The 12,579-nt window shown below is 38.3% G+C and overlaps 3 protein-coding genes and 1 long non-coding RNA gene across 6 annotated transcripts; 2 read left to right on the forward strand and 2 right to left on the reverse strand.

The window, feature by feature from the left end:
• The first annotated feature begins 408 nt into the window (after positions 1-408).
• Positions 409-3,533, forward strand: LOC111805195. Of its 2 annotated transcripts, none has more exons than XM_023690135.1 (6): positions 409-690; positions 787-894; positions 970-1,097; positions 1,342-1,442; positions 1,715-1,774; positions 3,448-3,533. In XM_023690135.1, the coding sequence occupies exons 1-6, from the start codon at positions 477-479 to the stop codon at positions 3,449-3,451; spliced, it is 615 nt and encodes a 204-aa protein (XP_023545903.1). In that variant the 5' UTR covers positions 409-476; the 3' UTR covers positions 3,452-3,533. The 2 variants fall into 2 exon arrangements, with proteins under 2 accessions (XP_023545903.1, XP_023545902.1); XM_023690134.1 differs by lacking the exon at positions 3,448-3,533 and adding an exon at positions 2,380-2,751.
• LOC111805193 (putative S-adenosyl-L-methionine-dependent methyltransferase Mb1758c) lies at positions 3,171-5,057 on the reverse strand. The gene is made up of 2 exons (XM_023690131.1): positions 4,586-5,057; positions 3,171-4,058 (listed from the first exon to the last, which is right to left on the reverse strand). The coding sequence occupies exons 1-2, from the start codon at positions 4,965-4,967 to the stop codon at positions 3,394-3,396; spliced, it is 1,047 nt and encodes a 348-aa protein (XP_023545899.1). The 5' UTR covers positions 4,968-5,057; the 3' UTR covers positions 3,171-3,393.
• On the forward strand, positions 4,724-6,330 carry LOC111805198. The gene is made up of 3 exons (XR_002816621.1): positions 4,724-4,844; positions 5,040-5,362; positions 5,862-6,330. It is a non-coding gene; the product is annotated as an uncharacterized LOC111805198 (long non-coding RNA).
• Positions 6,331-6,416: 86 nt separating this feature from the next.
• Positions 6,417-11,314, reverse strand: LOC111805192 (sugar transporter ERD6-like 6). 2 transcript variants are annotated; one of them, XM_023690130.1, is made up of 19 exons: positions 11,172-11,314; positions 10,727-10,976; positions 10,483-10,545; positions 10,313-10,402; positions 10,168-10,227; positions 10,024-10,089; positions 9,887-9,952; positions 9,726-9,801; positions 9,224-9,288; positions 9,043-9,135; positions 8,814-8,894; positions 8,635-8,719; positions 8,100-8,146; positions 7,953-8,015; positions 7,817-7,876; positions 7,663-7,728; positions 7,524-7,583; positions 7,028-7,142; positions 6,417-6,745 (listed from the first exon to the last, which is right to left on the reverse strand). In XM_023690130.1, the coding sequence occupies exons 2-19, from the start codon at positions 10,916-10,918 to the stop codon at positions 6,633-6,635; spliced, it is 1,461 nt and encodes a 486-aa protein (XP_023545898.1). In that variant the 5' UTR covers positions 10,919-10,976; positions 11,172-11,314; the 3' UTR covers positions 6,417-6,632. The 2 variants fall into 2 exon arrangements, with proteins under 2 accessions (XP_023545898.1, XP_023545897.1); XM_023690129.1 differs by lacking the exon at positions 11,172-11,314 and having other exon boundaries at positions 10,727-11,146.
• Positions 11,315-12,579: the final 1,265 nt, after the last annotated feature.

The following is a 12,579-nucleotide window of genomic DNA, read 5'->3' on the forward strand; positions in this document are numbered from 1 at the left end:
AATTTGGTAGAAAAACAAATTCCATCGAAAGCAAAAAATAATTTTGCTAAAAATAATGTTATTTTCTTTACATTTTATAAATTTTATATATTTAAAAAATATATTTGGAGTGATAATTTGTTAAGGGTTAAAATTGCAATATTTTGAAATACAATTTAATAGAAGATAAAAAAAATTTATAAAAAGTAATTAAACATCATAAATTTAAGGTTAAGATTTAAAATTTTCTTCAATTTTTAATCTAACTATTAGGAAATTAAAATAAAATAATAAAAATATAAAATTTTAAAAATTATGATGAAATAAAAATTAATTAAAGAAATGACTTTATAGGAAACTTTTAAAAATATAAAAACTAAAACCAAAATTATCAGTTCATCGCATAATGAGGACAAAAAGGATATTTTACAAGAAAAAAAAATTGGTTCAGTTCATAATCATAATTCATTACTCGGAAGCTTCACCGTTCTCCGACCATGACAACGATCGGATTCCGCCTTATCTCGGTTCCATCCGCCGTCTCACCACTCTCTCTACTTTCTCATAGACCGAACAATGATCAAAGCCAAGCGCTACGCCATAACCTTCCGATTACAACATCTCGCCGAGGCCTCACTATGCTCTCATTTCTCTCTGCGATGCCGTCTCTGTTTCTACCTGCTCCCGCCACTGCTTTCGATATCGGCATTTGTAAGCACACAACGCAACGTTGTTTCATTAATTGCTTTGTTTTTCTTGTGTTTATTTTTTCTTCCTGGAGCCCTAGTTTTATCGGTTTGCTTGCAGCAGGACCAAAGGATTGGCTGAGGGAGCAGAAGAGGAAGGCCTCCAGGTTCCTCTTGGCTCCAATTGAGGCCTCCAGAGGCAGCCTTCACGCAGTTTACCTTATGCTTTGTAAGTCTTTCACCGTCTCTTGTTTATCCTTTATCTCTTTGTTTCGGTATTTGCTTACATCGTCTCCGCTTGCAGCCAATGATTCCGACTACTCAAACAAGGATATGGAGGACGTTCAAAGAATGCTGAAGTCTGCTGCAAGGGATTGCGTTTTGAAGGACAGGAATTCGTTCGTTCAATTCCAAGCGAGCACTGGAGTCGAGGTTCGATCTCCTAACATTGCTTATGTTTCTCTCTGTATTCGTTTTGAATTCATTGCGTTTGTGAACCAGGATTTATCCAAATATAAAGTACAATTCAAATTATTATTTTAGCATCCTATGTCGCTACTCATAGAATTTGTTGAAGTATAAACTTAATTCACATCGAACAAGGTTAGAAATGTTGAAATGTTCTTCGTATATCTTAGCTTGAACGATCTTTGGTCTCGATTTTTGAATTCTGAAGGTCTGTACATTTCAATTGATTGTGAAAAATGCCGCCTCCTTGCTTGGAAACGAAGATCCTATAAAACTAGAAGCTGAAAGTCGATTAAAAGATCTAGTAAGGTAATCTCCATTTCATTTGCTGGTGCCTGTTATATTATTTCTTCAACTGGATAATGCTTTGATTTTGATAAGTAATGCTTACCTCTTTGGTCGTTTAGTTTTATTTGTATGGAGGATGGTATGAATAAAGATTAAATTCGTAAGGGCTCAGATAAAAGAGTTCCAACAAAGTTGCAGAGCTGTATTATATATTCTCTTTCAATAATCCAACAGTTATTAGTTTTGTTTCTACTGGTTGTCAATTGTAATCTTTTCTCGCACTTCTGATGCAGCTCGTTCACTTCTCTTAATAGTCTTGCATATGAAACTGATATTCAAGTCAATTCCAACAGGTACGTCCTCATTTGAAGGCTCAAATAAAGTTTATCTTGACAATTACTTGTCTCATCTCAAATCAGGATTTTAATAGAGAAATACAATTACTTAATAATTAGATTATCCAAAATGTCAGATTTCCTTCCCCATACTTGACGTGATAAGGCTGCTTGCTGGCCGCATGATCCTTTTTTCCAGTCTAGGCAGTTGAGTTAGTAGGTGTTCCATTTGCTTTATTACATGACTTGCATAAATCTCAAGACTAATGTGGATTGGTAGAGACGTGAAACTAGATATAGATTCTGTGGGAATTTGTACTTTGGGAGTGCATAATTGACACTCAACACAAGATCTTCCTAGAGGGTAGCAATGCTGTAAGATTGAAGAATCCATGGAACTGATGGAAATGTAGTTTGGTTTCAAGGTCATTACAGCCGTGGAACTCAGATACAATATTCTCTTGACTTTAACTAAGTGAAGCTCATTCACACTGCTTTATATATTTCATATTGTCGGGCTCTTTTCCTGTGAATTTAGGCACAAAAAGTTTTGGTAACCTAAACCTCTTTCCTTGTATACTTATTTTCTTTCTTTCTTCCCTTCTTTTTTCTTTTTATTGCAGACAAAAAGTACTGGATGCAGTAAATGATACCATAGATTCCCTCGACAAATTTGAGAAGGGTATTAAGGATTGTCTTGAAATTTAAGTCCCGTGATTTTGTTTTGTAATTAGATTTTTCTTATGTTAAGTCCAAACAAACAACAATTAAATGAAGCCAAAAGCAAAGTTTTTAAGCTCATTCTCTAGCCTCCTTAGTGCTAAATCTAGTGCTTGAAAGTTGAATGCATATGTACCCACCCTATCATATATGTGCTTATGTGTGCGTCTTTGTGCATGTTCATATTTAGTTTGGTGGAATTATTATATATCTTGAAAATCTGGGAGTGTAATACGCTATCAAGATATTTATAAGTAAATCCATTCGTTTTGACAGTCATATGTTATCATTATTATACTAACAAAGACAGACATTTCATGTGCTCTCAGAACACCATTTCCCTCTGTTAGCAAGTGATAGTAGCTAACTTTCATCTATTGGGCAGTCCTTCCGATTCTTTTGATGCTTTCAACGTTATCATTTCTTCCTACAGGACCATGGTATATAAAAAATGAATATCCAACTCTTAGAGTTTATAACCATTGAAAATCAGGGATAAAATAACTATTTGCCGATGATTTTGCCATTTTGTGATGTAAAATTTTTTACTTGTTGCAAATGATTGAGTTGTTACAAGAGATTCCAGTTAATTATTATAAGTTCAGTTTCCTAGGCTCTTGTCATTGGCATAGTAGACTATTTCGGGAAAGATGTTTGCATTGGTGATTTCTTTTCACATGCATAAGTGTGAACGTTATAGTGGAATGCTTGTAATCTACTTCTTTCAGAATGCACAATTTAGGTTCTAAGTTTGTTCTAATTGCATAGTTTACACACGACATACTCAAATTCCACATGTATGATTACACCTCTGATATGGTATGGTGTAGAAACCTTGGGCAGTATAATACGACATGCTCTCCTTGGAATAGTTGTAATAGGTAGCAGGTAGATATGACGTCTGACATTCATCCAACCTACTCACTCAGAGATTTTCTTACTTGTGGGTTGTCTTTATGGGACGGTTGTAGCTGAGGTGAGCCAGAAGCCTGTACCAAGTACAAGCGGCAGCAAGGTTTTCCATCATCAGGGTGAGTCTGCAATGACCTAGGTAGACTGCGGATTTTATTGAAGAGATTTAATGGATCGTGCATAAGCCCAAAGTGTGCATCCATATCTCCAATCTGTGATAGTGTAGTGTTGGAAAATCCAAGGGACGGAAGTAGATGATCAGGCCAATCGCAGTAGAAATGGAAGACAGAATTTGAAAGAGTGGTTGATGGCTTGTTCATAAAATCTGCTAAAAGGACTGTGTGGGTTATGGTGCATTGGTCAGCTATTGTCTCCAACACTTGCAGCGCCTGGGAATGGGTAAGATAGTAGAGTAATCCTTCTAGAACCCACACTGTATTCTTCTCTGATGCAAAACCAGCTGTTTTAAGCTTTTCAAGCCAGTCATTACTTCTGATATCAGCTGCTACTCTGTTTAACGATTTTGCTCTTTGTTGATGATGATGCCCGTTTGGAGGTTCTATTGCAGCCTTTAGGAGAGTGGCTTTCGCTTGCAACAACTCAGAGAAATCAACTTCAAAAACGTCGCTTTCCTTCAAGCAACTTAATCTGTAAGCCCTCGTATCCATTCCTACATTATAAATGCGATCTCTATTATTTGAACTTCAAACAAAACTTCAATTGTAGTCTACTATATACTTCCTCCCTTAAAACTCAAATATTTCAGATGCAGCTGCAAATAATTCTCTTTGACTAAGCATACAGTTACCATTTTGGTAGTTTTGATGGCCTCATTTTTAGTCACTAAATAGGTTGCCGTGGTTATCTATCATTAACTAGCGTTTTAGCCCTCTCCCCCACTGCAACCCCACCAAAGACGAAAGAGGAAAAAAGAGAGAGAGAACGACCAGAAAAATAAAAAGGACTACGCACTTTTCTTAGATATCAATGTGTGAGATTCTAATTTCACTACTTCCCTTATTTCTCAGTTCTAACATGCCTAGTGCCAACCCTGATTAGGACTCGTTTTGCTTGAAAAGAAAAACAGGGTCGTTATTTGTGCTATGTTGGCTATGGCTATCTTCTACTGCTATGGTTGGGACCCTCTTAATGCAGTATGAAGTTTAACTAATTGCAGCTTCTGGGAGTTGAACCAACCTGCACCAAGGAGAACGACCTGTGAATCTCTGCCATCGATGGATGTCAGAGCACCTTCAATTTTTGAATCAAACCAGAGAGTGCGAACAGCAAGAATCACTCCAGAAATCTCTCTTGCATTGTTGCTTCGATCTTTCTTTATTTTCTCATGAAGGTTTCTTAGGCATGCTTCTCCAGCCAGTAACTCTGCCAGTGGATCATGGATCATGTGCTTCCAAAGCGCTCTTCCTGCTGCCATTTGACATGCCGAGCGTTGGAGGTAATCCCATTCAGCCTCAATTCTGGCATGGATTTCACGTACACTGTCTACAAATAACAAATCTGGAAGCTTTAGCTCAGACCATCCTGGGTTGTCTGGCCAACCATTCTCTTTATCAGTCATGCTTCGATTATAAAACGGGCTGTTAGAATTGATAAGAAATAGGGAAGCAGATAATGCGTTCTGTTTTTGTAGGAACAAGGTGTGCGCAAGGAAAAAGAGCAGGATTTTATGGAATGGGATAAGGAAAGAGAGCCACAACAACCAATGCTTTAAAAAAAAAAGCTCAATTTAATGATAAGGGAGAGTGAGTATATAAGTTCCACGAGTGCGTTAAATCTCGTATTTTTGCTCTCTCTCTCTCTCTCTCTCTCTCTCTCTCTCTATTGTGGATTCTATTGTGCTGTCTTTCATCAGAAGAGAAGAGGAAGGGGGCTCCACCGAAAAAGACGCGCGATCACATTTGAGTGGCTCATAGCTCGGATATTGAAATTGCCATACTACTTCAGTAATACCAGGTACCTCTGTTTTTATTCATTTACATGGCAAATGTTTTTCTGATTCTGATTCTTCTGCACGTGGCCGTTGATTCTCCATTCCTTTAAGGCCTGTTTGGCTCTCAGAGATAGATATTTTTCCGTAGTTCTGGCTGAAGGCAAGGTATTGATTGGTTAGTTATTGGGCCATCCTATTTGGGGCGAAGGGATAATGGATATCGCTTAAGATCTTACCTCTCTAGTTTGTATTCGAAGTTGGATAATTAAAAAATTTCAAGTGGGGTATAGAAATTTTAATCTCCAGATGGAGGAGGAAGCCAGGTGTTTTTTTCTTGAAGTACTTAGTTGGATTAGTTTAGGTTACATATTGATTTAGATATTTAAACGGGTTTGTTTGTTTTGAACCAACCGATTATTTACCTACATGTGATTTAGTTATTTATTTATTTAGATTGACTGACAACTTTATTTCACTTGTTAATGTTTATAAGCATTCTTTAATTTGTAGTAAAATTTGTAGGAGAGAATGATATATTGTTTTTAGCTCAAGGGCATGGGGCCAAATCAGCAGTTTCCGTAGGATTTGTGAGTCCATCTTCACTCACAAAAGTGTAAGTCCCCCTTCATCTGCTATAGAAATGCCCTCCTTTTAAGGCTGGAGTTTCAACAACTCAACAGATACCCTTAAAAATTTGGAAGTTCTCAGCTGTGAGCAAGGTGTTTCTGACCGAATCTCGGGCTATGGCAATCATCCTATTCAATCGCCAAGCACTTCAGTGCCTGTGTTCAGCTTAAAAGAATGCAGAGGGGAAGAGGATGCGAGGGCATCCGTTTGCTAAGTTGCACCCTCTTAGCCATGACGAATATTTAGGCGTTTATTCTCTCTCACATATAAAGTTACTCTTTCTGTTTAGGCGTTTATTCTCTCTCACATATAAAGTTACTCTTTCTGCTTAGTTCAAACCATAATTAACATACACTCTTATACACTCTTTCATTTAAGGTCGGAGGTCCTAAACTTCAACCCCACATTTGTTGTACTAAAACAATATCATTTTGCATACAATGCAGAAACTAAAAACTAGAACTAGAAGCATACATTAAATCAATTTAAATGTAAATCAAATATTACATAAACAAAATTATTGGCTAAGATGAGAAAAAACCAAGGAGAAGACTTTATGGTTTGGGAGAGAGAGAAAGAGTCTGATGAGGATGGCAGCAGATATGTTCTCTTTCTAACCAAAAAATCAAAGAGGAAAAGAGAGAGAGAGAGAGAGAGAGAGAGGGTTTATCTGAAGGAAAACTGAATTTCTTCAAGAGTTCTGCCTTTGGTCTCAGGGACCCAAAGAGTAACAAATAGCACCATGAAACCAGTCACCACCATGTAGATTGTGAATGTTCCTGTCAAACCCAAACCCATGAGTTGCCTCAGATGATATTCATTAGAGCTTAAATCGATAAGATTTATGCTTACTATTTCTATTTTGTGAGGGTTCGAGTAACCTCGTGAGCACTCAACTATTTACACGAGACAACCACCTGATCTTACAAATCTTAGGAGTAGAGTTGTCTTAACCACTATGCTCATTTTGAGCGTTATTATTACTTTTCACATACGAGTTCGGACGTTAATTCAGTGGAGGATCAATTGCCATTGCATAATTCTAAGATAGAGAAACATACCTCCACTGCTCCATCCTAAGAGAAGGTTCGCAGACATGGTGACTCCCCATGCGCTAAACCAGTTGGCTAGTGTTGCTATACTACCAGCAAGACCCTTGATATTCACAGGAAGAATCTGCACCCGAGTACTACAGATTATTAGCCTCAAACTCATCAGAAATTTGTAACCAACTTCTAAATCAGCATAGCTTTACAGACCCCTCTACTTCACCAATTCAAGGTTATTTTATTTTATTTTACAGCAGAAAGAGGAAAAAAACGATGAAACGTCGTAAAGGCTTAATCGAGAGACTGCGTGGAAATAGTTCTGTTTTTCAGATTTCGTAACAAGATGCTTGGATGAACACTTCGTTCCAATTTAGAATCTAGACGAACTAGGACCGAAAACGTTTACAATTCCCAAACCCTTTTCATAGTCCGACTTCGATCAGCAATTCAACCATAAAAATGGAACAAGAAGGAAGTTTTTTAGGAAAAAGTAGCACAAGGGGCATACCTCAGACATTATGATCCATGGAATTGCTCCAACACCCAGAGAGAAAGCAACAACCATGGCCTGCACCAAGATATCTCCTATTCACTCACAGGATCAAACTTTTGCAACTAATTTAAACAATGTGTAAACTTGGACATACCACAACCCCGACTACCGATACGATCCCCGCTATACTATACAAACTGGAATCCTCAGAGACAGCATCCTGACGTCAATTTTGCAACACAACAAAGCTTAGATACGTGCACTAAGATCTTGAGGCTATGAAATAAACAAAACAAGAACTAGTTTACCTTCACAAAAAATGCCACAGCAACAATCAGAAGGCTAAGAGTCATTCCGCCAGAGGAGATCTGAAATAAAATTATAAGATAATCAACAAAGATGTAGACTAGTAGAAAGAATTAAGAGTAATAACATGAAACTCACAATAAGTAGAAGACGACGTCCTGCGCGGTCAATCACCCATGTTGTAAATGCAGTGGCAACAACCTAAAAAAACATGCAAGTCATTGCTGAAAAGCATAGCTCAGATGGTGAAAATCAGTCACTAAGGACATCAATTATAGACTCTACCTGAATAGCGCCAAGCCCAACTGTAGCTGCATTACTGGAGGTAATACCTGTTTAAAAATGAGACAATGAAGAGTCATTTGATGCAACAATAGCATGGAGATTTAAGAGTTAAACTATAGCAGCCCAAGTCCACCGCTAGCAGATATTGTCCATTTTGTCTCGTAACGTATCACCATCAACCGCACGATTTGAAAACGCGTCTACTAGGGAGAGGTTTCCACACCCTTATAAGAAATGCTTTGTTCCCCTCTTCACTGATGTGGGATCTCACAATCCACTCCTTGGGGGCCAGCGAATTCGCTCGTACACCGCCCAGTGTTTGACTATGATCCCATTTGCAACAGCTCAAGCCCACCACTAGTAGATATTGTCCGCTTTGGCTCGTTACATATCGCTGTCAGCCTCACGGTTTTAAAATACGTCTACTAGGGAGAGATTTCCACACCCTTATAAGAAATGCTTCGTTCCCCTCTCCAATCGATATGTGATCTCATGTAAACCAAGGATTTAATACACACAAGATATATTTACTCACCGGCAGATGCAAAGATGGTACTTGAATAGAACAAAACACCATTAATTCCACTTAGTTGCTGCAGAATAAGTAATCCTATACCAATCTGCAAAATGCGAGAGAGCAGTAAAAGTAAGTTCCTGAATTCTACGCATAACATGAAATAGATATACAGAATCTTCAAAATCTCGAGCCAGTACCGACAACGGCAACCAGTATCTTTTCTGTTTCAGATCAGCAAATCTAATAGTTCTTCTTCTGTTGGCTGAAGCTACAGACCTCTGCATCATGTAAGTTGGAATCAGTTAGCTGGATTCATGGTGTGACATAGTTACAGATAGATATACTATCCATGGTTCTTCATGAACTAGCAGGACTCGTAGCTGACAGTAGAGAAAAACCGATTCATTGAATTTATTGTGCATTCACCTTGATTTCATTTACTTCAATAGTAATATCGGTATCAAATCCGCGAAGAACTTGCAAAGATGTTTCAAATTCTTCTGTCATCCCCATCTTTGCCTAAAGGTTGACCAAAAACTATATAAAGAACTGAAAGAATTAAAATTTAGCTTCATCAAGTTGGAGACATTGATGTCATGATTTTTACCAGCCATCTTGGAGATTCTGGGATGAAAAACAATCCAGGTATCAATATTGTACAAGGCAAAGTTCCTGCAAACGAAGTGTGTAGTGATGTTTCATCAATTAATATCTGTAATTTCTGATGTTAAAAAGGAGAGGGGGAAGAAGAACAAGACATATATGGTCACAGCATTGCATTAGAAAACGGTTCAACACAACATCACACCCTCTGTGAAGAACTTTCTAACATCACACAAAGCACAATCTGTAACAGTTCAAGCCTACCACTAGCAGATATTGTTCTCTTTAGACTTTTCCTCGAGGTTTTTTAAAATGCGTCTGCTAGGGAGAGGTTTCCACACCCTTATATTCCGTTCTCCTTCCTAACCAATGTGGGATCTCACAATCCTCCCCCTTTGGGGCCAGCGTCTTCACTGACACTCGTTTCTCTCTCCAATCAATGTGTGATTAGCAAACGATAACAAGCACTAACATAGATCCCTCAATCCTTCAAGATAACTACTTACCCAAAACTGCAAGTATTCTCCATGGAACGAATAGTCCCAGCAGATAAGACAGCAGTATTCCCAAGGTAACAGACAGCTACACCACAAAAAGTTCAAGTAGCTGAGTTGATATATGGTTAGAATTAGACCAATTCGCGGTACAAACACCAAATGTATCCAACCTGATTGACCGAACCGAGGCTTCCTCTCAAGTTTTGGGGTGCTATCTCGGCTATATAAACCGGGACCTAGAATGGAACGTAAAGTCCCTTCAGTAAAAAGATAATCTAAGATAACCAAGCTGAAATTAAAGTCACACCGTGTAAGAGATTATCCCCACGCCAAATCCTTCCAACAACCTCCCCATGTAGAGGAAAGAAGAATCCTACACAAACAATGAAAATTGGTTACAGATAGAGTATGCTTCCAATCTGCATATGAAACAGTGTTCATTCAAACTTACTTTTGCAAATGATATAGCAAGCCACCCTATGATATTGGGAATTGCAGCAATCATTAAGGCCTGAAATCAAGCACATCAAAGCTAGATTTGATACTCCAAACAGAAGAAAAGCTTCAGCAAGAGGAATTAATGAACCAAATGTTACCCCTTTCCGCCCAATATACTCAGCCAACTGACCGCTGGTTATAGCCCCAACCATAGCACCAACATTGCTTAAAGAACCAAATAAAGAGAACTGTTTGGTGAATCAAGTCAGACACGATTGTAGCTCAGAAATGTAGAATGAAGAAAGAACAGAGCAGACAACAGACACACCTCCGAGACAGTAAGGTCAAGATCCCTAGTAATTGCAAACTGGGTCGGTGAGGAATACCCTCCCTGCAAAGTTAATACTCACTCTGAATGCTTGTTCATCAGAATCAACAATTTGCAATGAATATCTAAGCTAAAAGAATCAACAGAACCGGTAGAAATCGAAGTGTTCTTCCCTATCTGATCCTTAAGTTCCATGAAAAAATTCTCACAAAGATTTGGAAAATTAGACAGGACAGGGAGTTACCGTGAAGCCAAACTGGATAGGGCCCAAAGCAACGATAAGAACACAGGCAACAACAGAGATGGAGTTATCACGAATCGCCTGAGACGAACCCATCAGACTGGATTGCCTCGAACCCATTCGATACCAGCTCCCCGTGTGCAGAAAGGGCTTCTTGAGGTCCCTCCCATCTTCACTATCATCCCTGAAACTCATCCCTCTCTCAAACCCCAACTCCAAAAGCCTCTTTGACGAAGATCAACAGCTCCCCAATCTTGCGCGCAAGGTGTTTGTAAAAATGCCACAACGAATTCCAATTATATAGATACTCAAAAAAACAGTGGATATTTCAATCTGATCATCTCCTTCAATCCTTCTCTCTAAAATTAGGCCACAACCAGACAAATTCACCTAAAGCATACAGAATTAGATTATATATAATTTGTGGGCTCGTTCTACTGGGCCATACCTTCTGAGCAGCATCGTGGCGACTGGTTGGCAATTTGGCGACTTCGGTCGAATCTGAAGACTGATATTGTTGTGGAACAGGTTGCGCTGTTAATTATTCGACCGCTTAGCTTTGTAGACTTTAGATTTGAATATACCGACACGTTTCTAAGATGCATCCTTACAAAATTCCAGATAATGTCAGTCAGCTCAAAATCATCGTCTCTCGAGCGATCTTATATANTTTTTTTTTTTTTTTTTTTTTTTTTTTGAAAACATAAATTAAATTTTGCAATTTTGAAAGTTTTAAAACCAAATCTAAAAATTTAATGACTTTTTACCTAATTTTGGGATATTACAAAGAAAGAGTGATATGAAGGCCGCAGAGTTGTCAAATGAAAACATGGCCCAATTTGGGAACTTTTGGCACAATCATTTAATTAGTTTGGGTTTGTTCATGCTTAAATTGGGATCATCACAAAGGAAAGAAAGAGACTTATTATTAACTACCCATGTTCTTTTAGGGTTTTTTAAGATCGATTTTGTTTGGATTGCTAAGTTTCTCCACCAGCATGTTATAGAGCTCTTGATTCCACTCGTAAAGTTGCTGCATGGCTGTCATTGTGAAACATCGAAAGCCTTTCTGAGCTTGCATTGTCTTATCCCGTCTATTATGTGTGTCTACGGTTCCGTTTTAGGTAGACTAGTTCCAGTCCCTAGATAAGAGGTATAGAGTTCTAAGTGAAGACAGAGCTACTACTGATCATTGTAAAGTTGCTGCATAGCTGTCATGATGAAACATCGAAAGCCTTTCCAGCATGCATTGTCTTATCCCATCTATTAGGTGCGTCCACGGCTCCATTTTGGACAGACTAATTCCAGTCCCAGGTAGGAGACGTAAAGTTTCTAAGTGAAGACAAATGGGCCGACCACACAAGTCAAGTGAGAAGGAGTTGTTGCCTTGCACAAGTCAAAATAACAGCTGAAGGCTATCGTTGGTAAAATATTATCCCTTTGACCGTCATCGACTTGGGGATTTTAAAACGCGTTTGCTAAGGAGAGGTTTCCACACCCTTGTAAGGAATATTTGTTCCCCTCTCCAACCGATATTGAATGATAAATTTTAAAATACACAAGTAGAATAATGAAATCATTACAAGTTAAAGTGAATAAAAGACTAAATCATTACTTTCTCGACCATCTAGCCCTTCTTACTCTCGACGGGTCATACAATTTAGGGTTGGGTTGGACAAGTTTGTGACGATATCGAACTTGTTGGACATGTATGATATACAAATTTGATGAACATAAGATGATACGTCACCCAATAAGAGGATAATATGGCTGTTTTCATTTGTCAGATTGGGGGGGAGATCGGTAGGGTTTGCTTGTTCTTCATCTTAGTTATTATCACAAACCAGATTCTGAAA

Source organism: Cucurbita pepo, chromosome LG11, assembly GCF_002806865.2.
Source record: "Cucurbita pepo subsp. pepo cultivar mu-cu-16 chromosome LG11, ASM280686v2, whole genome shotgun sequence".
Lineage (NCBI taxonomy): Eukaryota > Viridiplantae > Streptophyta > Magnoliopsida > Cucurbitales > Cucurbitaceae > Cucurbita > Cucurbita pepo.

Bases quoted from the DNA above. Each gene is read 5' to 3' on its own strand.
- LOC111805192 (XM_023690130.1), bottom strand. From the start codon at position 10,918: ATGAGTTTCAGGGATGATAGTGAAGATGGGAGGGACCTCAAGAAGCCC. The intron at 8,720-8,813 runs GTACTGGCTCGA...CGCATTTTGCAG, and splicing joins GATACTGGTTGCCGTTGTCG to ATTGGTATAGGATTACTTAT. The intron at 7,584-7,662 runs GTATGTCCAAGT...ATCTTGGTGCAG, and splicing joins TATCGGTAGTCGGGGTTGTG to GCCATGGTTGTTGCTTTCTC.
- LOC111805195 (XM_023690134.1), top strand. From the start codon at position 477: ATGACAACGATCGGATTCCGCCTTATCTCGGTTCCATCCGCCGTCTCA. The intron at 691-786 runs GTAAGCACACAA...GTTTGCTTGCAG, and splicing joins TGCTTTCGATATCGGCATTT to CAGGACCAAAGGATTGGCTG. The intron at 1,098-1,341 runs GTTCGATCTCCT...TGAATTCTGAAG, and splicing joins AAGCGAGCACTGGAGTCGAG to GTCTGTACATTTCAATTGAT.
- LOC111805193 (XM_023690131.1), bottom strand. From the start codon at position 4,967: ATGACTGATAAAGAGAATGGTTGGCCAGACAACCCAGGATGGTCTGAG. The intron at 4,059-4,585 runs GTTGGTTCAACT...TTTATAATGTAG, and splicing joins GGTCGTTCTCCTTGGTGCAG to GAATGGATACGAGGGCTTAC.